Source organism: Canis lupus, chromosome 4, assembly GCF_011100685.1.
Source record: "Canis lupus familiaris isolate Mischka breed German Shepherd chromosome 4, alternate assembly UU_Cfam_GSD_1.0, whole genome shotgun sequence".
Lineage (NCBI taxonomy): Eukaryota > Metazoa > Chordata > Mammalia > Carnivora > Canidae > Canis > Canis lupus.
The window spans coordinates 20,988,712-21,015,662 of NC_049225.1; the positions used below are offsets into that span (position 1 = coordinate 20,988,712).

Consider the following 26,951-nt stretch of genomic DNA (forward strand, 5'->3'; position numbering starts at 1 on the left):
GTTTAAAATAACATTGAAGTACAGAAAAATGCACAAATAAGTGTAAAACTTGATGTATTTTCACAAAATGAGCAAACCTGTGTGTGAAGCGCTCAGATAAAAACAATGTAATTAGCACCCCAGAAACTCTGTGCTTTCTAACCACTTCCTGACTTCTAATGCTATAATGTATATTACATGTTCTTGGCTTTTTAATAAATGGAATTATATAGTGTGTGTGAGAGCCATTCTTTTTTTTTTTTTTTAATTTTTATTTATTTATGATAGTCACAGAGAGAGAGAGAGAGAGGCAGAGACACAGGCAGAGGGAGAAGCAGGCTCCATGCACCGGGAGCCCGATGTGGGATTCGATCCTGGGTCTCCAGGATCACGCCCTAGGCCAAAGGCAGGCGCCAAACCGCTGCGCCATCTAGGGATCCCGAGCCATTCTTATCTATAGTTGTGTTTTACTCCTTTGTGTACTGTATAGAAAATAAAATATTTTTTTAGAATAAGATTTATCCATTCTCTCTCTCTCTTTTTTTTTTTTTTTGTATCCATTCTCTTGATGGATATTTGGATTGTTTCCTATTTGAGGCTTTGTGAACAATGATTAACATTCTTATATTAACATTCTTATATTTGCTCCTATTTCATGTGGGTAAGAGTTTCTCTTTAGAATAGATATCTATGGGTGTAATTGTTGGGTCATGGGATATGTATCTCTTTAGTTTTACTGGGTAATGCCAACTGTTCTAAAGTAGTTCGAATTTGTACTCTTACCAGCCCATTGAAGGATTGTAAGCAGAGAATATGATCAGATTTATGTTTTTAACAGATTACTGTGGTTGTGTAGGGCAGACTAAGAAGGGATGTAGGATGATAGGATAGGAGATTGTTAATGGAAATTTTAGTAAAGGCTGGAAGATTAGCTTTCTATAGTGACAAAAATGATACACAATTATATCTGATATTGGAATTGCTAATGGATTGTATATTATAATCAACTGATGTGTTTTGGCATTCAAGCAATTGATCTTTGCCCCTTATGTTTCTGTCCTATTCAGCATTTACATAACAAGGCATATGCATTTTTTTTGGAAAAATTAATAGAAACCTAGTCTCCTCCATTAGAGTCAGTTTTATTCCAAGGATTTATACAATGTAACACATCCTGTTCAGACCTGTAAAGCAGTACATTTTATAGTAAGCAGTATGTTATAATAATTCATTTGGATTTGTACAAGTAATTTGGATTGTATGAGTTTGGCTTTATGAAATAACAGCATAGAAGTATAACTGAAGGTAACTTTTCAAATCTAGATGTTAATTAACTTTTTAGATTACTGGTGTATAGTAATTGATTATTTATAGTGGTTACCTATGGAAATGATTGAAATTATAGCATGTTTATTTTTTTTAAAAGATTTTATTTATCTGACAGAACACAAGCGGGGAGGGGGAAGCAGCAGGCAGAGGGAGAGGGAAGGGGAGAGGGAGAAGCAGACTCCCTGCTGAGTAGGGAGCCCAATGCAGGGCTTGATCTCAGGATCATGACCTGAGCTGAAGGCAGACACTTAACCTACTGAGCCATCCAGGTGTCCCTGAAATTATAGCATGTTTAAATTTTAGTTTTCTTTTTGTCTTTTTAAAAACTGTGGTAAAAAACATACAATATGAATTTGTTCTCTTAACACATTTTAGTGTACAGTACAGTATTAGTTGTATGTACATTGTTATACTAAATTTGTTTAGTTTTGATGTAAAATTTGATGTAAGTTCTTATTTCTGTGTTGGACTTACAGATTTGTTTAACTGTAGGTCATAGATAATTAGACTTGAAATGTGGTGGTACAAAATGTGGTGGTACAAAATGTGGTGTCTGACAAAACATAATTATGAGCATTTTCCTTTTATTTCAGAGTTTTCTTGGAGGCTTTTTTGGACCCATTTGTGAGATTGATGTTGTCCTTAATGATGGGGAAACCAGAAAAATGGCTGAAATGAAAACTGAAGATGGCAAAGTAGAAAAACACTATCTTTTCTATGATGGAGAATCCGTTTCAGGAAAGGTAAATCTTTTGCTTGTGAGAAGTAGCTAGTTGTAGGATATTAGAATTATCAAAGTTGTCTGTGCTGTTTCTAAATTTGAATGATTTTGTTAGAGGTGGAAGGTTTTTTGGGGGGCGAGGGTTAGCTAAAATCCTTGATTCATTAGAACCTCTACAGGAAAGACTCTTAAAACTGGAAGGCTTACAGAGGCAAGGTCTAAAATTGCAAGCAGAATTTTATGTTTGTGACTATGGACCTATTTTGCTTCAGTTTCTCCAGTAGGGCTGTGATTCATTGAGTTTGTTTTTCTTTTTACATTAAGTTGGGTTAGAGAGATTGAGGATAATTCTTTAGCATACCTTTAAATGTTTCTTTCTCATTCTTTATACTTTATCTCTCTATCCTACTACCATTCTGTCTGTTGATCTCATTTCTTGGTACTCTATAGATGACTTAGTGTACATTTGGAATGTATCTATACATGGTAAGGTATATTTGTGATTCCTTTTGTAAGGTTTCACTTTTACACCTTTTCCTTATTGATTGATGTATAAAAACAATCTTATACCTTAGCGACTATGATTAATACTCATTAATCATAATTTTTTTTTAAGTAGGCTCCACGGCAAACATGGGGCTTGAACTCATGACCCTGACTAATATTAAGAGTTGAGTCTGTAAGGGTGCCTGGATGGCTCAGTTGGTTGGGCAACCAACTCTTGATCCCAGCTGAGGTCTTGATCTTGGGGTCACGAGTTCAAGTGTTGGGCGAATGCCTGAATATGGAGCTTCCTTTATTATTTTTTAAAGATTTTATTTATTCATGAGACACAGAGAGAGGCAGAGACACAGGTAGAGAGAGAAGCAGGCTCCATGCAGGGAGCCCAATGTGGGACTCTATCCTGGGACTCCATCCTGGCACTTCAGGATCACGCCCTGGGCCAGAGGCAGGTACTCAACCACTGAGCCATGCAGTTGTCCCTGGAGCTTACTTTAAAAAAAAAAAAGAAAAAAAAAAAAAAAAGTAATGTGCTCTATTGACTGAGCTAGTCAAGGTACCCCTTTTAGGTTGTTTTTAAGTCTAGTAGGGAACACTCATTGTCTGGTTATCTGGGTAGTTAGGAGTTTGTGGCTGATGTTTATAGGACAAATAAAGGAAGATGGAATGTTTAAGGGGAATAAAGCTACTTCAGTGTGGTTTATAAAAAAAAATAGTGGGCCTTTAGATTACATTTATCATCTTTTATAGATAAATATTTTCTTTTGCTCAAAAGGTACTCTACCTGGAATCTGATTATTTATTGGCCTGAGATTTTTTTCATTTTTAACCTTCTTATTGTAAAATAAAACACATATTGAAAACCACAAAACAAATAATCATAAGACATATCTTCTTGTAATCACCATTCAAGTAAAGAAGGAGAATTTTGCCAGCTATCCCTGTGTCTGATCCAAACATAGCCTCTTCCTTTTTAAAGAAACTACTATGCTGACTTTTATAATAATAAAATTCTTCGTGTCTCTTGTTTAGTCTTGCTCCCTTAAAAATATTGATACAGCTTTTTAAATATCTTTTAATCTCGAATTTTCTCTTCATGCCTTTCTTATACTTTGAAGAACGTGGGAGACTTGAACTGTAGAGTTCTCTGTGATTGCATACTCATGATACGGTTATTGACTATAAGTTGGTAGATGTATCTAGAAGCTTGATCAGAGTCAAATTCAGTTCTTCTGGCAAGAGTATATGTGGTGGTATGTTTTTGTTTTTTTTATCAGAGGGGTACATGATGTTTGATTTTCTCTCCTTTGCAAGTGATGTAGCTGCTGTTAATATTGATTCCTGGCATACCTTTAGATGACATAGGAGTACTTTGAAAAGAAAGCTTAAAAGAAAGAAGAAAACAAGCATTGGTTACCTGTGGCCCATTAAGGTAACATTCACTAAGAACAAGTCTAGGTTTTCTGAAATAACTGAGTATAATAAAAAGATCATTGAGTTCGAGTTAGAAGATCTAGCCTTGACCTTACCACTGTCTTGGTAGGTAACTCTGGGCAGTCATTTAACGTTCTGGATCTCACCTTAAAATTAAGGAGGTTGGACTGAATAATTGGTTTCCAAACTTGGATTTGTATTATGATGTCTCTATATAAAAATGCTTTCTACCTTAGATATAATTTTGAAGTTCTGAGAGTCTGACCTCCCACCCAGAGCAAGAATAAATCCCTTTTATGATATTCCTGACATGTGAATTTCTGTTTGCACACTTTTTTTCTAGATCTTTTTTTTTTTTAAGAATTCTTTTTTTTTAGAGCAGTTTTAGGTTTATAACAAAATTGAGAGGGAAGTACAGGTATTTCCTGTATGCCTCCTGCCCCTACACATGCATAGCCTCTACCATTATCTACATTACTTGCCAGAATGATACAGTTCTTTTATTTATTTTTTTTTAATGGTACAGTTCTTACCAAGGGTGAACCAATATTGACACATGATAATCACCCAAAGTCTGTAGTTTACCTGAGGGTTCACTCTTGGTGGTGTTATTCTGTGGGTTTGGACAAATGTGTAATGATGTACGTCCATCATTAGAATACCATACAAGGTATTTCATTGCCCTAAAAATCCTCTTTGTTCTGCCTCTTCATCTCTTCCGTCTTGCCTCCCAAACCCCTGACCTTTAATTCTGTCTTCATAGTTTTGCTTTTTGCAGAATGTCATGTAGTTGGAATCATACCGTATCTAGCTTCTTCATATTGGCTTCTTTCATGTAGTAATATACTTTGAAGGCGCCTCTATGTTTTTACAGCTTTATAGCTCATTTCTCTTTAGTGTTGAATAATATTCCATTGTCAGGAAGTACCACAGTTTATTTATCCATTCACCTACTGAAGGACATCTTGATTGCTTCCAATTTTTGGCAGTTATGAATGAAGCTACTATAAACATCTTTGTGCAGTTTTTTGTACAGGCATAAGTTTTCAACCCATTTGAATGAGTACCTAAGAGTGTGCTTGCTGGATTGTATGGTAAGCCTATCTTTAGCTCTGTAAGAAACTGCCAAGCTGTCTTCCAGCATAGTGCTACTATTTTGTATTCCTTCAGCAGTGAGAGTTCCTGTTGCTTCACATCCTTGCCAGCATTTGGTGTTGTCAGCCTTTTGGATTTGGTCCATTTTAATAGGTGTATAGTGGTAATGCGATGTTGAACATCTTTCCTATGTTTATTTGCCAAGTGTATATCATCTTTAGTGAGGTGCCTGTTCAGATCTTCTGCCTACTTTTATTTATTTTCTTCTGCCTACTTTTTTTTTTTCTTCTGCCTACTTTTTTTAAAAATTTTATTTTATTTATTAATGATAGGCACACAGTGAGAGAGAGAGAGAGGCAGAGACACAGGCAGAGGGAGAAGCAGGCTCCATGCGCCGGGAGCCCGATGTGGGATTCGATCCCGGGTCTCCAGGATCGCGCCCTGGGCCAAAGGCAGGCGCTAAACTGCTGCGCCACCCAGGGATCCCATACTTTTAAATTGGATTGTTTTCCTGCTGAATTTTAAGAGTTCTTGGTATGTTTTGGATAATCGTCCTTTATCAGATGTGTTTTCTGCACATTTTTTTCTCAGTCTATGGCTTGTCTTCTCATGGTCTCATTCTCTTGATACTAATTTTGATTTCCCTGACGTCCACTGAAGTCGAGCAACCTTTCATAGACTTATTGGCCATTTGATATCTTTTATGAAGTGTGCCTATTCAAGTTTTGGGGGGATGGTGAGGAGAGCTCGTTTTTCTACTCAGTTGACTTTTTTTCTCATTGATGCATAATATTTTTTTTGTATGTTCTTGGTAAGAGGCTTTTATGCTTCTCTATATAGAGTCCTTTGTATACGTTTTGTAAATATTTTCTCTCACTTTCTGGTATGACTTTTCACTATCTTACTAGTATCTTTTGATGAATGATTCTTAAATTTAATATACTGCAAATGTTATGTTTCCTTTTTGTTAGTGTGTTTTGTATCCTATTTAAGAAATCTTTGCTTACCTTATGGGCATGAAGATATTCTCCTGTAAAAATTTTTTTTTTTTATTTTACACTTCACATTTAGATCCTTAGTTTGCTTGGAGTTGCTTTTGTCTGTGTGACATGGAAGTTAAAGCTAGTTTTTTTTTTTACTCCTCTGTATGGATATCTCACAAACCCAAAACTTTTAATCCTTTCTTTCACTGTACTACAATATCACCTTTGTCATAAACAGAGGTTGTGTGGTTCTTTTCCAACCTCTCTGTTCTGTTCCATTGGTCTATTTGCAACATTTACTTTCTTTTCTTTTTTTTAAAAAAATAGCCTATTGAGTATAATTCACAGACCATGAAATTCATCCTATTAAAGTGTGCACGTCAGTGTTTTTACTGTATTTGCAGAATTGTGCAACCATCACTTCTAATTCCGTAACATTTTCATCACCCCAAAAGAAACACCATACCATTAACATTCATTTCCTTAATGCCATAAATTGAATAGTTGTGCCATCATAAAATTCATGTGTTGAAACCTAATATTCAGTGTGATGGTATTTGGAGATGAGACCTTTGGAACATGACTAGGTCATGAGGACAGAGCCCTTATGAATGGGATTAGTTCTCTTATATCCCTTGTACCTTCAGCCATATAAGAACACAGTGAAAAGATAGCCATCTGTGAACCAGAAAGAGAGTTCTGCTGTACATTGATCTAGAACTTCCTAGCCTCCAGAACTGTGAGCAATAAATTTCTGTTTTTGTTTTTGTTTTTTTTTAAAGATTTTATTTATTTATTTATGATAGTCACACAGAGAGAGACAGAGAGGCAGAGACACAGGCAGAGGGAGAAGCAGGCTCCATGCAGGGAGCCCGACGTGGGATTCGATCCCGGGTCTCCAGGATCGCGCCCCGGGCCAAAGGCAGGCGCCAAATTGCTGCGCCACCCAGGGATCCCAATTATCTGTTGTTAATTAGCCACCCTGTCTACAGTATTTTGTGACAGTAGCTTGAATGAACTGAAACACCTGGTAACCACTAATTTACAAATCTGATTTCTTTCTTTATGGATTGGTCTACTCTGGAATTTTATATAAATGGAATCAAAATATGTAGCTTTTTATGTCTGGCTCCTTTCATTTAGCGTGATGCTTTAAAAGTACATTCATTTACTTAAAAAATGGTAAAAAAAAATATATATATATATATAATAAAATTTGCCATTTTAACCATTCCTAAGTGTGGCATTAATTACATTAATTACAGTGGCATTAATTACATTCACAAGGTTGTACAACCAGTCACCACTATTTACAAAATTTGTTCATCACCCCAAACAGAACCTTTGTTAAACAATAACTTAGTGAAGACAGTTCAGAGAATGTAAGGACATTTGGTTTTCTACTTTTTGACTATTACAGATAATGCTGTACATTGTGTACACATTTTTGCGTGAATGTATGTATTCATTTCTCTTGGGTATAGAAATGGAATTGCTGAGTCATATGTTAACTTTGTGTTTAACTTTTAGAACCACTAATCTTTTCCAAAGCTGCTGCTCCATTTTACATTCTTTCCAGCAATGTATGAGGGTTCCAGCTTCTTTGCTTTCTTGGCAGTACTAAATATATTCTGTATTTTTTATTGCCATTTTAGTGAGTATGAAGTGGCATCTCATTATGGTTTTGGTTTGTGTTTCCCTAATGACTAATACTGAGCATCTTTGCACATGCTTATTGCCGGAGAAATCTTTGGAGAAATGTCTATTTGTATGCTTTGACCATTTTTTATTTGGTTGTCTTTTTATTGTGAGTTGTAAGAGTTCTTTATATATGCTGGATACAAGTCCACTATCAGTTATATTCCACAAATATTTTTTCCTGTTCCCTGAATTGTCTTTACTTGTCCGTCCTTCCTTCCTTCCTTCCTTCCTTCCTTCCTTCCTTCCTTCCTTCCTTCCTTCCTTCCTTCCTTCCTTCCTTCCTTCCTTCCTTTCTTCGTCACGTCTTCGAATTACTAAAGGTTTAAATTTTGATGAAGTCCAAATTTGTGTCTTTTTGTTTGATTGCTCATGCATTGGTGTTATCTAGGAAATCACTGCCCATCCAGAGCAGTGAGGATTTACACCCATGCGTTCTTCTGAGAATTTTGTAATTTTACCTCTTACATTGAGGTCTTTGATCCATTCAAGTTAATATTTGTATATGGCATGAGGTAGGGATCCAACTTCATTCTTTTGTATGTTGACATTCAGTTCTAGCACTATTGTTAAAAAGAATGTTTTAGGACTCTTATACACTTTTTTTTTTTTGCATACACTTTTTTTAAATAAAGATTTTATTTATTTATTCATGAGAAATAGAGAGAGGCAGAGACACAGACAGAGAGGCAGAGAGAGACAGAAGCAGGCTCCATGCAGGGAGCCTGAGAGGGGACTCGATCCTGGGTCTCCAGGATTATGCCCTGGGCCGGAGGCAGGCGCCAAACCGCTGAGCCACCCAGGTGTCCCGCATATACTTTTTAAAGTTAGAATTAATTGCTATCTGTTAAAAGTTTTTTGGAGTGTTTTTGGAGCATTTCTTAAGATTAAATTGGACTATTTAGATTATTAAAAGATAGAGAAATTCTTAAAAGATACTTAGATTTTTTTTTAACCCTTAGGTAGACTATTTACTGCTTTGGTTCATGTTCAAGTGGCAAATCTTCCTTAAGTCTGGAACAGTTGGACTATATCTTGAATTTTTTTTTTATGCTTTAAGAATATATTTAAGCAAAAAAAAAGAATATATTTAAGCTGGGTTTCCTCTTTTAAAAATATAGTTTGTATCACTGTATCTTCTGAGTAATTCTGAAAGTCTTACTGATTAATTATTGAGTTACAATAATTGTGAAAAATTTCATAGTAATTTGGGTATATTTTTGATGGGTTCATAAGATATAATTCCTTAACATTCTTTTAGATTGGTTAGTGATAAATTATTTTAAAGTGGTGGTGCCAGTGCCAAGTCACCTAACGTAAACTCTATTCCTTGTTACAAAAGTGAACACAGGCATATGCTTATTCTGAGATTATAGGGATTTATAGTTTAATTTTTTAAACAAAGAATATTATTGCAGTATCTTTCACCAAAATGAATATGGACCATATTCTTCTGGCAGCAGTTGGAAATTAATTTTGGATAACCACAATATCCAGCAACAATAAAGTGCAAATATCTTGGCAATTCACTATAAATGATACTATAAATGGTATGTAGTACATTGATAGATGTTTGTCTTAATTACAATATAGATGAATTTTACTCCTTATACAGTTTCTGAAGACAGCATTATTTGAGACATCTACAAAATATTATATGCTGAAGAATGAGCTTTGAGATTGGCTTGTTAGAGCAGTGAATATGTTTTACATACAGATCGTTTCCCTATGTTTTGTTTCATGGCCTTTCTTAAAAAAAAAAGACATGAGCAGGAAGGAGAGGGAGGAGCAGGCTCTGCACAGAGCAGGGAGCCTGATGTGGGGCTCGATCCCAGGACCGCAAGATCATGACCTGAACTCATGACCTGAACCAAAGGCAGATGCCTAACTGACTGAGCCACCCAGGCATCTTTCATGGCTTTTTTTTTTTTTTTTTAAAGATTTTATTTACTTATTCATGAGAGACAATGAGAGAGAGAGACACAGGCAGAGGGAGAAGCAGGCTCCATGCAAGGAGCCCGATGTGGGACTCGATCCCGGATGCCAGGATCACACCCTGAGCTGAAGGCAGACGCCCAACCACTGAGCCACCCAGGTGTCCCCTTTCATGGCCTTTTAAACATGTATACATAGTCTCACATTTCTCAAATTACTTATTAATAGTAAAGGGAAAAAATAGTAACTTTGTATTGAGGAAATCTGGTAGATTACCCTAACTCAAAGTTAAAATCACCAATTTGGCATCATGTACTTCATAATAAGATACACTGTAAAGGACACAACTTCGTTTCTGTGGTATTCTTAGGAAAAATGCATAAGCTGAGTCTAACTGTGATAAAATATCAAACAAACCCAAATTGAGGGATGTTCTAAAAAATAAGTAACTTGTATTCTTAAAAAATATCAAGGTCAAGAAAGGCAATGACTGGGGGCACCTGGATGGCTCAGTTGGTTAAGTGTCTGATTCTTGATTGTGGCTCTGGTCATGATTTCTGGGATCTGAGATTGAGCCTCACTCATGTTGGGCTCCACACTGAGTATATAGAGCCTGCTTAAAATTCTCTCCCTTTCCTTCTGCCCTGCCTTACCTGCTTGTGCACACGCTCTCTCTCTCAAAAAAAAAAAAAAAAAAAAAGGCAATGACTGAGGAATGTTTGAGATTGAAGGAGATTAAGGGGGGCACCTGGGTGGCTCAGTGGTTGAGTGTCTGCCTGCCTTTGGCTCAGGTCGTGATCCTGAGGCCCTGGGATTGAGTCCTACATCCCTGCTCAGTGGGGAGCCTGCTTCTCCCTCTGCCTATGTCTCTCCCTCTCTCTGTGTCTCTCATGAATAAATAAAATAAATCTTAAAAAAATAATAAAGGAGATTAGGAGAGATGGCTACATGTAACGTGATCCTGGATTGGAGCCAGGAGGGGGAAAGGGTGTAAAGTATATTATTGGGACAGTTGTTGGAATTTGAATATAAACTATAGTTATAAGTTTCCTGATTTTGATAATTCCCCTGTAATTATGTAAGAGATTATTTTCTTAGGTGCAGATGAAGTGTTTATGGGTAGAGGAGCATGACGTCTCCAAATTATTCTCAATTGTGGAAAAAAGTTGTATATGTATGCATGCATCTGTGTATATGTAGAGAAAAATGATAAATCATGTGGGACAAAATACAAACATGAATCTAAATAATGGTTATGTGGGATTTCCTTGTGCTGTTCCTGGAACTACATTGTAAGTTTGGAATTACAATAAAAGTTATAAAAGTATAACAGACTTAGTATTAAAATTCTTTAACTCAGTTCACAGTCATAGTTTTATTTACGGTTCTATGTTCCCTTGGAGAACAGCTTTTAAATAAAAATGCTTAATTATGCCTTCCAACTCTGGGATCCTTCAGATTCCATATATCTTGCATTAGTCTTAAAAGCAACTGTGTTTTGACATTGGCGGGAAACCAAGGACAATTTCAGAGGTTAGGCAGTTTGGTAGAAAAATGGAATAACTTTATATTTCTACCTTAAAAATAGGATTTCAAAGTGTTTTTTGAAGAACTGTAAAATTCTAAAAATATCAGACACAGCCATGTTCAAATGAAGACATTTCCCAAAACTGTTGCCAAATAGCATTTAAAAAAGTATATTGTTTTTATGTGCTTTATTAGTATAAATTAAAGAATAGCTCTAATTACTGCCTGGCTTATGAAATAACTCGGAGTTAGGCTTGTTTAATTTGTGGTTCAAAGCTAAAATGCGACTTGTTAGTGTATGTGAAGCCTGCAGGTATACTTTTTTTTCCTTTAAATATTTTTCTGACTTTGAAAGTATTATTTGCCTATTATAAAAAACCAAAATCTTAAAAACTACAAAGAAGAAAACAAAATTACTCATATTATATATCCCAGAAATAATTGCTTTAAGAGTATCTCTTTTATGTAGTTTTTAAAAATCTAATTGGCGTTATGCTTGTATACAATTTGAGCATGCTGGGATCCCTGGGTGGATTAGCGGTTTGGCGCCTGCCTTTGGCCCAGGGCATGATCCTGGAGACTAGGGATCGAGTCCCATGTCCGGCTCCCTGCATGGCACCTACTTCTCCCTCTGCCTGTGTCTCTGCCTCTCTCTCTCTCTGTGTCTATCATGAATAAATAAAATCTTAAAAAAAAAATTGACCATGCTTCCTTCATGTAACATATCATGCACATCTTCCCACATCATTAAAAATTCTTTGATCTTATTATTTTTAAACTTTAATAATATTCCATCATATGATGTACCATAATTTATTTATTTACTTCTTTTTTCTGAGAAATTAATTTGGAAGGCAAAGTAACTAACTTGTTCTGGGTACAGATATGGAAGATAGAAAAAGTGAGTATTTTAGTATAGTTTACAGAAGGAAGTAATTGGATTTTTGTTTTTATTGGCCCTTGATTACTGTTACCTTTAGAGAAGCATTATTTAAAAAAAGCTTTTAAGAGTCATGTTAATATTTTTTATAGTAAAAAATAAATCTGAGGGATCCCTGGGTGGCTCAGCGGTTTGGCGCCTGCCTTTGGCCCAGTGCGTGATCCTGGAGACCCCGGATCAAGTCCCACATCAGGCTCCCTGCATGGAGCCTGCTTCTCCCTCTGCCTGTGTCTCTGCCTCTCTCTCCGTCTTTCATGAATACATAAATAAAATAAAAATAAGTAAATCTGAAAGTACACTTTTTTGTATGTTAGCTAATCCTTAAACATTTGGAAAAAATTTTAATATGTATGTGCTTTATAGATATTTAGTCAAATTAAAAATTTATAAAATTTTAAAAAATGATAAAATTAAGGTTTCCATTTGGCAGATGTGAATTTAGGGATTTCCAGATTATATATTTTACTTCAAAAATATGTAAGCTAAGTCATACTCAAATCTTTAGACATTCTGTTTTTAGCGTTAGTAGCAGATTCAGTGGAATAAACATTACTTTTAAGGTTAGGAATTAAAATATATTTTTGGTTGTAAAGAGCTAAAAGTGATCTTTTAGGTAAATTCTTCAAATTAGTGATTACATTAAAATGCTGTTGTGTAGAATTGTTTAACTATTTGACCAGAAAACACATTTGATTAGTTGCAAATTTCCCCTTTTTTTGATTTGAGTCTGTATAGTTCTCCAGCTTATAAAGAATTCCTTCCTAACAAAACAGGTACTTTTAAGCACATGTATGAGTGATTGTATATGAGTAAGTTATAAGTTCTCTGGTACTATAAAGTCATAATGATCTAGGTATGTGGTGGTATCTCAAACTTGAGAAATGAGCATCTGAAATACTTAAATATCACATTCATCTGGAAGGAATCTATTAGGCCCACTCAAAGGATTGTTAACATCTTACAATTTCATGTTTTGGCAGGTAAACCTAGCCTTTAAGCAACCTGGAAAGAGGCTAGAGCACCAAGGAATTAGAATTGAATTTGTAGGTCAAATTGGTGAGTTTTAAATAGTATTACTTTTTTTTTTCCTTAATGATAACTGAGTTTGAAGAGGGTTGGATTTGGCACTTAAATACTTGAATTAGAGCTTAGCTTTATGGAAGGAAGGAATTTATTTTGCATAAAAAAGAGGATAATATTATTTTATAAACACTAAATCGTGTTTTTTTTAAGTTGTGTTAAATGATATTTGACTCTTCCTGCTTTTATTTGTTATTAACCTTAATTACTAAAAATGAAAGGAATTATGTAAGCTACCAGCCTTGGAAAATAATTCAAGTAAATTAGTCGACTCACTGAAATTTCCATCTGCCTACAATTTTCACCAGCTTTACAATTACCAGTGTCGTCACCTTCATCCTTCGCCTTTAATTACCCATGCCATTTGTATTCCTAACCTAGTGTGCCTATAGCCAGCCTCACCTGTCAAGAAAATTCTATGTGAAAAGGAAAGGTGTAATTTCTTCCTGACTTAGATCAGCTTGTGTACATTTCCACACATGTATTTCAGAGGCATTCTTGGTTTAGTAGGAGTTAAACTGGATAAATCTTTTGGTACTACACATTCAAGAAGAGAAAAGAAAATGGGTCTTTCTAATACCATGTACATAGCTAGATTTTAAATCTAGCTTTCTAAAGATCTACATTTTTAGAGTACCAAAATTAGAATTGGTAGATATTTGTTTATATATCTACTACAGATGAGATTATACTTGAGGGGCAAATTATAATAATTCATTGATAGTTGATAAGTCTTTTGTATATTATAGTTTCCATCAAGGTAACATATTTGCCTAACTAAAGCAAAACAACAAATGCTTTTTGCCTTGAAGGGAGGAAGTTCAGATAATTGCTGGAAATGTTTCTGTTAAAACAGCTTCATATTGGACAAACCCTACTACGTTAAAGGAATGAATAAATTTTTTATGATAGATATTTTCATTGTGCTGTGTGCCTTGAATTTTTTTATGCTTAGGTGGAGCATAATGAGGAGGATAATGGAATTTATATCGTAGCTCTAGTATCTTAGAGACAAGTCCAGCTAATTCTTTTGGTAAAAATTATTTGCTTTGGAGGTAGAAGTTTGGGTTTTAATGAAATAGATATAAAATGTAATTGGTCCTTTTTGTTTTTTAAAATTTCTTAGAACTTTTCAATGACAAGAGTAATACTCATGAATTTGTAAACCTAGTGAAAGAACTAGCCTTGCCTGGAGAATTGACTCAGAGCAGAAGTTATGATTTTGAATTTATGCAAGTTGAAAAGCCATATGAATCTTACATCGGTGCCAATGTCCGCTTGAGGTATGAATGTGTATTAACAGCTATTGTTGGTGTCAAAACCATAAAGTAATGGCTACTATCGAATGTCTTATTAGAACTTCTAATTATAATTCTGGACTGATATGCTTCAGATTTTTAAGAATTCTGCCAAATAGTTTTGTCTAGCTAATGCTCATCTGAGGTAATAAGAGCCTTCTATCATAGATTTAGAGAACCCCATCATGAGAAGTTTTAGTCATATACTTCCTTGGTATGAATCCTCTTCCAGGTACTTCCTTTGTCTCATAAACAGAATTACCTCAAAATCCATTCGTTTCCCAGCAAATCTCATTTGACATATACTTAAGAAGTGATGAGATTTCCTCAGGTAGGCATGACTGTAGCACTTCAAATGCATCTAAAAAGTATGTACGTTATTCTTAATATTGCACTTTGTATTTTTTTTTTTAATGGTAGGGGAATTTAAAAATTAGAACTCTTTCATGAAGTAAGTTGATCCCAAAGGATCAGCAAGGAGAAAGCTGGGTTGCAATTAATTTTTGCTTATTTAAAACACTAAAATTTATCATATGAGATTTAACTTATCTCTCCTTTGACTTTGTAGGTATTTTCTTAAAGTGACAATAGTAAGAAGACTGACAGACTTGGTAAAAGAATATGATCTTATTGTTCACCAGCTTGCCACATACCCTGATGTTAACAACTCTATTAAGATGGAAGTGGGTATTGAAGATTGTCTACACATAGAATTTGAATATAATAAATCAAAGTAAGTACTTTTAACAACAGATAACTTAAATGTTTGGGGAAAATGAAGAAATAAGCTTTGCAGGTCTTTGTAAATTGGTCAAAGTAAGGATAGAATTGAAATTAATGTTAATAGTCCAACAGACTCTCTGAGTGAAAAAAGTATTTTCAGACTCAGCACAGGTGTCTTTCATATTCATTTCTTAAGTCTGTGCTTAGTGATTTTTTTGTAGAGGATCTTATCATCTCAAAAGGCAACTAATCCCTTCTGTCTAAAAAATTTACCTTTCTGGGTTGATAGAACTTTAGCCTAGTTACCTCTTTAAAACTAAACAAAAATACTTTTTTCCTGCCTACATAAGCAATACGTTTTCATTATTGAAAATTTTAGCAATGTAAAAAAAACACATTTTAAATTTTATTTGATGTGTTTATTATTTTTACCACTTAGTCATAATTATCTTGTATATCTTGTATATCTTTCCATGGGAGAGGGAAAGATACGTATTATGTTGTATCTTTACAGAAGTGGGCTCCTGTTTTGTTTATTGTTTTAATGCCTTTTTAAACTTTATTATGAAAAAATTTAAGCATAGTCCAAAGTACATGAACAGTGGTGCAGTGAATCCTCAGGTGCTCAGTGCTCAGCTCCAGCAGTTGTCAGTACACAGATCTGTTTTATCTGGATCCAGCCCTGACACTCCCACGAGATAATATTGAAGCCAATTCCAGACATAGAATTTTATCCATAAAGATTGTGTATCATTTTTAATGTAACTATAATACTGTTATAAATGTCTTTTTTCCCCATGTGCTTTGTCAAATCAGTATCCAGACAAAATTTGCTCAAATACATGGCATCCAGACACATTGGTTGTTTGACTCTTAAATTTCTTTTAGTTTATGGGGTGCCTTGGTGGCTCTCAGTCAGTTAAGCCTTGATCTTCAGCTCAGGTCATGGTCCCGGGGTCCTGGGATCAAGCTCCATGTCTGGCTCCCTGCTCAGTGGGGAGCCTGCCTCTCCCTCGGTTACCCCTCCCACTACTCTCTCTCTCTCTCTCTCTCTCTCTCAAATAAATAAATAAATAAAATCTTTATTTTTTATTTTTTAAAGATTTTATTCATCTATTTTTTTATTCTTTTTTTTTATTCATCTATTTTTGACAGACAGCCTTCTGTTACATGACTTTTATTAGTTGCCACTCGCCAGTTTATGTCACTTTTAAAAATGTGATATAAGTATGCCTTCAGAGTCTTAAATTATATCGTTAATAAAATTATCAGATTGTTTAGGACCTAAAAAGTTGTCACTGGAAGCCTCCCTTCAGGATGACATAATTACATTGGTCAACTCCTGGGATATTATTCTGAGATCCAAACCTGGGAGAAGGTTAAAAAGCCCTCTGGGTATTGTAATTTCCAGGTTTATTACCACATCATTTCAGAGTTTGTGGGAAAGGACTTTGATGACTTGTTATCATAGCAATAAACCTGTGGAGTCTCCTTTTTGTGGGCAAGTGCTTTCTTAGCTGCACTATCCTAGCATTTAGAGTAACAGGACACTAAACTCTTGTGTAGAATTTTAATGTTCAGAAACATCTTTATACACCAAATAAATATCGCAAGCATAACAATCTTAATTTTCTGTGCTTAACTTCTTTGGAAACTAATCTCTAAGTAAATGACCCATCAGTAAATCAGGCTAATTCTTCCCTTTGAGGTATATTGATGGTCAAGTAAAAGCTTGATTCCTATTTTTATAGTAAAATGATGGAAAAAAAAAACATGGTTTTGGGTTTTTTTGTTTTGTTTTGTTTTTAAGATTTTATTTATTTGAGAGCATGAGCAGGGGGAAGGGCAGAGGGACAGGGACAAGTGGACTCCCTGCTGACAAGGAGCCAGACATAGGGCTGTATCTCAGGACCCCGAGATCATAACCCAAGCCAAAGTCAGACACTTAACCATCAAAGCCAACCAGGTACCCCCCAAATGGTATTTTATTCCTAGTTACTGCCCTAAAGATGTCTGCTAAAGCCTTTCGGGACATATTTCACCTTTTTTTTTTTTTTAAGATTTATTTATTTGAGAGAGAGAAAGAGCGAGCAAATGAACACGTGCATGAGCAGAGGGAGAAAGAGGGAGAGAGAATCCAAAGCAGACTTTACACTGAGCCCAAAGTCCAATGTGGGGCTCGATCTCACGACTCAGATTAAACCTGAGCTGAAACCAAGAGTCGGATGCTTAACTGACTGTGCTCTGCCACTCGGGTGCCCCTCTATGTTTTCATATTTTTTAAGTTGATTTTTAGTAAATGAGGTATGTTCTTTCCCCAAAGGTATCATCTAAAGGATGTGATTGTTGGAAAAATTTACTTTTTATTAGTAAGAATAAAAATCCAACATATGGAGTTACAGCTGATCAAAAAAGAGATCACAGGAATTGGTAAGTCAAAAAGAATATTTGAATAAAATTCCTGTTTAAAAATTTTTTAAATCTTAAAATATTGTTTAGACATAACATAAATATACATATTAATACTAACTTTGATACTTAATATTGCTTAATATTTATGCTTTTTTAAAAATTAATTTTTGAATAAGTTATAAATTCACATGGTTCAAAAATAAATGATAAAAGACTATATATAGTAAAAAGCATCCTATTTGTAGTACTCCATTTACTCATAAGTCATATGTTTATAAGTTTTAAAATGCTTCTTGATATTTATACGTATACAAAGTATCTCTATATTATACCCCCCCCCCCCCCCCCGCCTTTAAGTTAAATGTTTATGTACAATGTATATTTTGCTTTTTCAGTTAATATATTAGAGATCTTTGCATATCAGTGTGTAGAGTACTTTCTCATCTTTTTTGTAGTATTCCTTTCTGTGAGTTTACTAGAATTTTACCAGTCTGCTACAGGTTGTTTCCAGTCATTTGCTATTCCAAACAGTGCTTCATAATGTCATTTTGCATGTATGCAAGTGTGTTTGCAAGATGAAAAACTTAAAAGTAGAATTGTTATTTCAAGGAATATATTCTTTTGTGACTTTGATACATATCAGTTTGTCCTCTTTGAGGGTTATACCAGTTTGCATTACTACCAGCAAGGAATGTAGAAGAGTGCCTCTTTTCCTCCTGTTCTTACCAACACATTATAAAATTTTTTAGCTGATCTGATGGGTAGGGGAAAAAATTGCTGTTGTAGTTTTAATTTAGTTTTCTCATTCTTAATGAGGGTAAGCATCTTCTCATGTATATAAAAGCTATTTGTATTTCTTTCTGTACCGACTGCCTATCCATATCCTTTGTTCCATCTCTATTGGATTATTGGTCTTTTCTTACTGATTTGTAGAAACTCTTTATATATTAGGGAAAGCAGTTCCTTTTTCTGTATTAAAAGCAGCAAAAATTTCCCTTGTTTGTCTTGCTTATGATGGTTTTTGCCATGTAGAAGTTCTTTTTGTTTGTGTAGTAAAATTTACCAGGTTTTCCTTTTATACTCTCTAGGTTTTGTGCCACAGAAAGGCCTTTTTCACACTGAGGTTCTAAATATAATTTTTTTGTGCTTGATTCTCCTAAAATAATACAGTTTTGAGATTTTGTTTAAATTTTTAATTTATTTGGAATGTATCTTGATACGGATCCAACTTTAGTTTTTTCCAGATGGCTGACCAGTTGCCCCAGAATTATTTTTAACTGCTTTTTAACTTTAATTAGTGTATAGATTTAATTTGTTTCCTTTGTTGGGTTTTTGCTGAAAATGATTTTAGGCAACACTTTTTAAGAATTTATAATTGGAGTCATAATTAGAAACATCTGTGATTTCTTAATCTCTATTTTCACCTGCTAATAAAAGTTTAAATGATTTAAAGATATTAAATTCAAATGTCAAAAAAAATAAAATCAATTGTCGGGTTCCTTTTCGTTATTTAAAAAGAAATTATTTAAACATTGTTTTGGTTAAAAAATTGTGCTGATTCTAGAAAAGTTTAAATAAAAAATAATCTGTACCCATTCAGAACAGAGTTTAATTAGTCTTTGCATATTATATATTTTACAACATTGGGATCATTAATGTATGTTTCAGTATGCTTTTTTATTTATCATATCATTGACTTTTTGCAGATGACTGGGGTCAAATAATCTCTTAAAAGTCAAATACCCAAATTTAAGAGAACTATATCAATAGTTCTCAGAACTCAGTTTGATGTTTTCTCCATTTAAAGTTAACTAACTGAAAGAAAGTTTGGATATTGCAGAGAAACCTAGCATGACGGTGGTTATTTCTGATGTGTATTGCTGGTTTCTATTTTAGTAGATATTAGAAATGATAGAAGGAACTCTGTGGAGAAGATTCTTTCTGAACTATATATTTGGGAAGAAGAGTGAAACATTCAGTTGAGTGATAAGTATGTTAAGTGTAGATCAAGAAATAGAATAAAGGGCTGCCCAGGTGGCTCAGCGGTTTAGCACCGCCTTCAGCCCGGGGCATGATTCTGGAGACCCTGGATCGAGTCCCACGTCAGGCTTTCTGCATGGAGTCTGTTTCTCCCTCTGCCTGTGTCTCTGCATCTCTCTGTCTCTCTCATGAATAAATAAATAAATAAAATCTTAAAAAAAAAAAGGGAGGATAAATTAAAATAATAAACTAAAATAATATAGTTGGAAAATAAGATAGAAGGTTGGAAATTATATTCTGGAAATATTTAACTTAATGTCATTTATATTATTTTTTTAAATGCTATTTACATTATTGTGCTAGGACCCAGTACCACCACAGAAACAGAAACAATTGCAAAATATGAAATAATGGATGGTGCACCCGTAAAAGGTAACATACTTTTTTCATTTACTACTTTTGTGTGATAGGTAGTACAAATAGGTAGTGTTCATGGCAGTTTAGTTTGAAAATATTTATGTAGTGTAAACGTATTTGTGGATTTTTAAAATGATTCTTATGATAATATTTTTAAAATAATCTTTGTATACATACTGAAAGACTATAATAGTACTTCCTAGTCTGAAATAAGGTTTAATTTTTTATTCAGTTTAAATTTTAGTATTCAGGGGTGCCTGGATGGCTCAGTTGGTTTCTTGATCTCAGCTCAGGTGTTGATCTTAGGGCTGTGAATTCAAGGCTGGAGCTGGGCTCCATACTGGGCATGGAGCCTACTTAAAAAAAAAAAGGGAAAAAAATTAAATTTAGTATTTATAAGACACATTTGTATTATTTCCTCTCTAGTTCTGAGTTTGTAATGTTTTGGTTGTCTTCTGCTTCAGTAGTTTATCTTGGTAAGTCTTTTTTACTCATGCTGAATACATGGTTCAGTGTAGCTGATCATTAATTTCTGTGCGATTTGGTAGTCCTTTTGGCCCCCAAGAAAATAAGCAATTCTGTTATTATCTTCAGTATCCAAGATAATGAAGCCGGTATATATAATTTTTTTAAAAGGATTTTTAACCTTTTTGTGTGTGTAATCTCTACACCCAACATGGGGCTCAAACTTACAACCCTGAGATCAAGAGTCACATGCTCTATTGACTGAGCCAGCCAGACACCTCACTGTTTATCATTTTACATTTATATCTTTGGCCTTTCTCAGTATATGTGCTGCCAAAGTGAGCACCCCGGCCTTTCTCACTTTGTTAGTATTTATTTCAAAAAGTAGCTATCATTTACTGAGTGTCAACTATAGACTAGGCATTGTAGTCTGAGGTGCTCTAATGTTTCCTTTGAGTTAGGTATGACATCCCTTATTCTACAGATTAAACTGAGATACAAAGAGTTCAAAAAATTTGTTAAAGGTAAAGCGTAAGGGAGGCAGAACTTTATTTCTACCCATCTTAGATTTTCAGCTGGGACTCTAACAGAAGGACAGATTGATAAAGGAAAAAAAAAACATTTATTAATGCATGCAGTGCATGTCACACAGGAGAAACCTGAACAGAAAATAATTCAAAATAGTGGCTTAGAATTTCAGCAGGTATGGCATCTTCAAAAGAACAATAAATTTGGAGAGTTAATTGGACAAAGGAAAGCAGGTGTAGGCTTCCAGGGCTGTGACAAGCTGTGCAAAGCTAAATCTAAGGGAGGAAATGGCTGGAGTAAGGTTTGTTTGCTGATTCCTAATCAGCCAGCCATCCCTGGGCTGATGAGACTCTGTCTTCATTAAAGGGAGAATTTATATGCTGCCTTTAGGCAGAATATGAGGAGTCTTTTCTGCTTTTTGCTGCTTCTAAATTGCCTTCAGCTCAAAATAATTTTTATGTCAAAGAGGCAGATTTTATGGTGACATAATCTGCCTTCAATAGCTAATCATTGCAGAATTGGAGCTTGAGCCCCAGCCTTTCTGACTTCAAGACCTGCGTGTGTGTGTGTGTGTGTGTGTGTGTGTGTGTACACTCCTGTTATACAACATTACTTTGTAAAATTTCAGCAGCTACAAAGTTTTATGTAAAGTAATGGGTCATATATCTTTCAGGAAATGGATGTGCATCAGAAAAGTATTACATATAAAAGTTTCAAGACAGAATATGCAAATAGTTACCCTTAGGAAAGAAGCCATGAGAATCTGAATAGCAATCTTTTTGGTAACGGAGGAATAATCATCATTCAGAACAGTTTGTTGCTTTGGATGAATTAGTTAATAAGTATTGAAGAACTTATGCATATTATTAGAAATTATGGTAAACTTCATTGAAAGAATAACAAAACTATTAAAACAGCACTTACTTGCTGGCACTATTCCTAGCTTTTTACATACATTAACTCATATAGTCCTTACAAGTCTCTATAAGACAGATATTATTGGTATTCTCCATTTCACAGAAAAGGAACTTGAAACAATGGTTATATGGCTTGGCCAAATTCACATATCCCGTGAGTTGGCCTCTGAATCTAGGCATTCTGACTCCAGAGCAGTGGTTCTCATTTAGGGGCAGTTTTGCTACCCCTGCCACCCCCTGGGCATTTGCTGTTTCCTGGAGTTATTTTTGGTTGCCACACTTGGGGAATGCTGCTATCTAGAAAGTAGAGGCCAGGGATGCTGCTCAATGTCCTACAGTGTGTAGGACCTTACCTACAACAAAAAGTTATTGGGCCCAAAATGTCAGTATTGCAAGGCTGAGAAACCCTGGTCTAAAGTTTTTTTTTATGCTACCATCTAATGAAGAACTAAAGTGTTAGTGCCTTCTCTATAATGCTTAGTTTTAAGTGTTATGTGACTATATTTAATCATCTTTAGAATTAAATGGACTTTGCTTTTTCTTTCAGGTGAATCAATTCCAATAAGACTATTTTTAGCGGGATATGACCCAACTCCAACAATGAGAGATGTGAACAAAAAATTTTCAGTAAGGTACTTTTTGAATCTAGTCCTTGTTGATGAGGAAGACAGAAGGTACTTCAAGCAGCAGGTATGGTGCCAGTTGGACTGATGTTTTGTTCTACAGCAATTATGAAAACACTTTTCTGAGCTTTATGTACCAAGCAAGTGGGGTTTTTAATGATAAGGAAGTAGGTGTGAATGGAATAGGGTTAGGACAGATCTCTTCCCTGTCATTACACAGGACTCCATAATGAGCTGTCATTTAACAGAGCTTTTAGTTTTCTTTTGAAAGTTTGTTTTTATAAAAATAATACCTACTGTTTGTTTAAAAAAATCAGGCAATAAAGAATAGTCAACAAAAATTCCACCACCATTGTGGTTTTTTTTTTTTTTTTTTTTTTTTAAGATTTTATTTATTCATGAGAGACATAGAGAGAGGGGAAGAGACACAGGCAGAGGAAGAAGCAGGCTCCATGCAGGGAGCTTGATGTGGGACTCAATCTCCAGATTTCAGAATCATGCCCTGTTCCGAAGGCAGGCACTAAACTGCTGAGCCACCCAGGGATCCCCATTGTGGTTATTTTTCCAGAAAAACTTGCATAAGTGCATTTAGATCATATTATGTGTGTTGTTCTTTAATTTGCTTTTTCATTCAGTAGTATTTTGAGTATCTTTATCAACAAATGTAGATTTCTGTTATCACTTTGAATGATTTTATTAACTTGATGGATTCTGGGATTTCCATTCTGTTATGAAGGTAACTGAGATGACCAAAATCTAATCATTACTTTCATTATATAAAATGTTTATCATAAAACTTGTTCTCATTTGAAAATCAATTAAAAGCCATTGGTGAATTTTTCAATTAAGATTGTGATTGGAATGGTCTTTTGTATTATGAATTGGATTAATAAAATTTGAATGTCAGTTGAGTATTCAGAACTAAATTAGAAATGACTCTGCACTGGGATGCCTGGGTGGCTCAGTGGTTGAACATTTGCCTTTGACTCGGGGCGTGATCCTGGAGTCTCAAGATCGAGTCCTGCATTGGGTTCCCTGCTTCTCTCTCTGCCTATGTCTCTGCCTCTCTCTGTGTGTGTCTCTCATGAATAAATTAAAAAAAAACTACTCTGCACTGAGTATTGTGAAGAATGCAAAAACTATCTTTTATAAACATAGGTTGACCTCAAGGTCCTCACATTGCATGTGTGGAAAGAGAAAGATATATAAGCTAATTAACAGAAAACTTACAGTTTGACAATAGAAGAGAGCAAACCTTTTCTGCTAATATTGTCGTAATGCTGTAAAATTAAACGTAGGCAATTTGTAGCTCACGATAGATGAAATAGGGGTACCTGAGTGACTCAGTTGGGTGTCTGACTCTCGATTTCAGCTCAGGTCATGATCTCAGGGTTGTGAGATAGAGCCTCTCATTGGGATCTCTGCTGGGTGTAGAGCCTGCTTTGGATTCTTCCTCTCCCTTTCCCTCTGCCCCTCAACTCTGTCTATAAAAAAAGATTATACAAACTATTTACAGTTTCCAAATCAATCACATATTTGTAGCCCTGTTGAAAATGAGTACATTGATTCCCATGGACATTCATTTGGATGTTTGATAACCATGATAGCCTGTCATGACTTTATGAAGCAAATATAGGACTTTTTTTTTTTTTAACTTTAGGAATTTAAAAGAGATCTCAGGATGGATTGGTTAGGGCAAGATTTCGATAGAGGAATAAATATTTGAAGAATATTTAGGAGAAATTTTAGGGCAAGTGTATTTAGAGTGCATTGGGAGTAGAGAGTTAACTGGCTGGTGGTGGGAACACAGTGATATTGGTAAATTGGATAAAGGTGTTAAAGGATATCGAATGTCTGATTTGAGATTTATCCTAGAGGTGCTGAGAACTACTGAAGTACAATCCAAGCAATGTTTTAGACTAATCTGGTAGTGATTGGAAGATGGATTAGAAAGGGGCCTCAGGCACTAGAGGCAGAGCATCTACCAAGAAGTTCTGAGTGTCTAAGGTTGAAGTGACAAAGGTTTGAATGTGGATAAGGGCAAAATAGCAAACCAAGGACAGGTTTTAGGAATTCTTTAAAGCAGTGAGAGCTAGGATTTTGTGCCAGATAGGATTGGTGGTGGTGTTGTGCATAGGTGCTGATGAGAGGGGACCAGGGCTGGTAGAAGGGGTGGTCCAAGTTTAGAATTGGAAGAAAGTAGGTCATTCAACAAAGAGAACAGCTTTCCTTGGGAAGAATTTAATTTTGATGTCATTAAATTGAAGTGGCATTATTTCCATAAATCCAAGAAGATTTAAGACATGATATGAGAATATTAATTTGTTGATGTCTTCCATTTATTTTACTAGGAGATCATTTTATGGAGAAAAGCTCCAGAAAAATTGAGGAAACAGAGAACAAACTTCCACCAGCGATTTGAATCACCAGAATCACAGGCATCTCCTGAACAGCCTGAAATGTGAACTGAATAGGAGAGAAAAAGAAAAGCAAAAAACTCCTATATCCATTGAGATTAAATTCAGATTAAAGATGGTTGCAGCTTGTAGGGGGGGAAAAGGCCAAAACTCCATTTACAATAGTCTTCCTTTATCTTACAGTGCTGCATTTATTTTATGATACAACTAAATGTTCTTCATGTATATACATTAAAAAAAGCGCTTTCTTTGAAACACTGGAAATTTCTTAAGCTGCCGTTTTTTTCTTTTTTTTACTGTACACTTTGATGATGAGCACTATATGCATCAACATAAACATTAAAGATTTTCATGTAAGTAGGCTGGTATTTGTAATTTTGCTTTCTTCGTAATGTTAATTATAAATACTTTTCTCCTTTTTCATGCTAATAATTACCTCTTACTCTCTACATGCAAAAAATTAAATATTTTGTGTTCAAATAAAAATAGAAAAATTGAGTGGGCCTTAACATCCTGGAAAGATTTAAAATATGGCATCTCAATATTTTTGAGAAATACATTTATGTTTCTACATGTGTGTTCGAGAAATGCATACAGAGGGTTTCACTGTAGGTGCTTTTGATTCTACCATTCCATGACTTCCTGAATTGTATCCTCTTTGAAATCTTCTGTGGTGGGAATGTAAAATTTGTCCCTGAGGTTATGTGGCCTGTCACTGTTGACGCTTGCTGCTGCTCCTTTCCTTCCTTCCTTCCTCCCTCCCTCCCTCCTTCCCTCTCTCCCTGCCTTCTTTCTCTTCTTTTCTTTCATTCATTCTTTCTTTTTTGCCATATTAAGTAACTATTTTGCTACTACTATCCAGCAGGTACCACTGTATGTTTTTTGCAATGTAGAGTTGACTATGTTGGCATTTAGAATTTGTTAAAACTATATAATTTTTCCATAAATTTGAATTTTTTTAAAATTTAGGGCATATTTTTACCACATACATACAAATATAATTTTCTTGCCTTCATAAATACTCTCATCTCTTTCCAGGGGAAAATTTGAGGATGGGGAACTCAGGAGGACCTGGGAAGCATGTAGTTATCTAGATCTGGACAATTTCATGTTTGTTAAACTGGAACTTTGGCTAGTTCAAATTTGAATGTAATTTCACCCATTTTCTTTAAATTTTGTTAACACTAAATTCAAGTCATTTATTCAAAGTCTCCAAAAAGATGATTTTAATCATCTGTTTATATGCATGGGGGTCTGATCTCAGATACACTAAATGTGGAGTGTAGGAACTAAAATGAAGCCTGCTGTGTGAAACTACTTTCACTTAGGGTTCACTGGTTTTTGTACCAATATTTTTTTATACACTTCAGTGCAAGTCTTGTCAGTTAACCTTACTTTCTGAGTAAGCTAAGTAACCCAAATTACATTTCTTTAAACCTGTTTACTACTATGGCACTTTGATAAAATGGTCAGTAACCAACTTCTTTACTGACAAAAGGTTCCATGTACCATGTGCTGGAGCATCTATTTTAAATGTGGCTATCTGTGAATGGTAATGTTTTCCTTCATGTAAGTGCCTGTTCAGAGTTTCAAAATTTAAAAATGCCAAATATTTTCATGGTCACTTGCATGTAGTAATCTAGGAAATATTCGAAATTTTGAAAACCAATTGTATTTAACCAGCCTCAAATTGTGCAACCATGATGTATAATAAAGAATTTGAAATGATCCTGAGCTTGCTATTTGAATGATTAAAATAGTTCTATTCTCAAATCTCATGGTCAGATTTATCATTGAGGACAGGATTGCTCATAGTTTAGGAAGCTATATTTGTGACAAGTTTTTATAAATATTGTCAGTTCCAATTTCAAGTAGTTATATAATACTTTTAATTAGGTGGCTTAAAACTTATAAATAGGATGCTTATTCACTTTGCTTAAGACTTTGTT

The 26,951-nt window shown here is 34.8% G+C and overlaps 1 protein-coding gene across 4 annotated transcripts in view; it reads left to right on the top strand.

Annotated features, from left to right (window-relative positions):
• The window catches only part of VPS26A (VPS26, retromer complex component A), a 31,349-nt gene extending 4,618 nt beyond the window's left edge, over nt 1-26,731 (top strand). For 3 of the 4 annotated variants that reach the window (XM_038534160.1, XM_038534158.1, XM_038534159.1), the window contains exons 2-9: nt 1,902-2,051; nt 13,123-13,198; nt 14,349-14,505; nt 15,089-15,253; nt 17,567-17,673; nt 19,999-20,067; nt 22,510-22,652; nt 24,937-26,731. In XM_038534160.1, the coding sequence (XP_038390088.1) occupies nt 1,902-2,051; nt 13,123-13,198; nt 14,349-14,505; nt 15,089-15,253; nt 17,567-17,673; nt 19,999-20,067; nt 22,510-22,652; nt 24,937-25,050 (981 nt within the window). In that variant the 3' untranslated portion in view covers nt 25,051-26,731. Of the gene's footprint in view, nt 1-1,901; nt 2,052-9,158; nt 9,291-13,122; nt 13,199-14,348; nt 14,506-15,088; nt 15,254-17,566; nt 17,674-19,998; nt 20,068-22,509; nt 22,653-24,936 lie in introns of those variants that run through there. The other variant, XM_038534161.1, reaches the window with a different exon arrangement.
• The last annotated feature ends 220 nt before the right edge of the window (nt 26,732-26,951 follow it).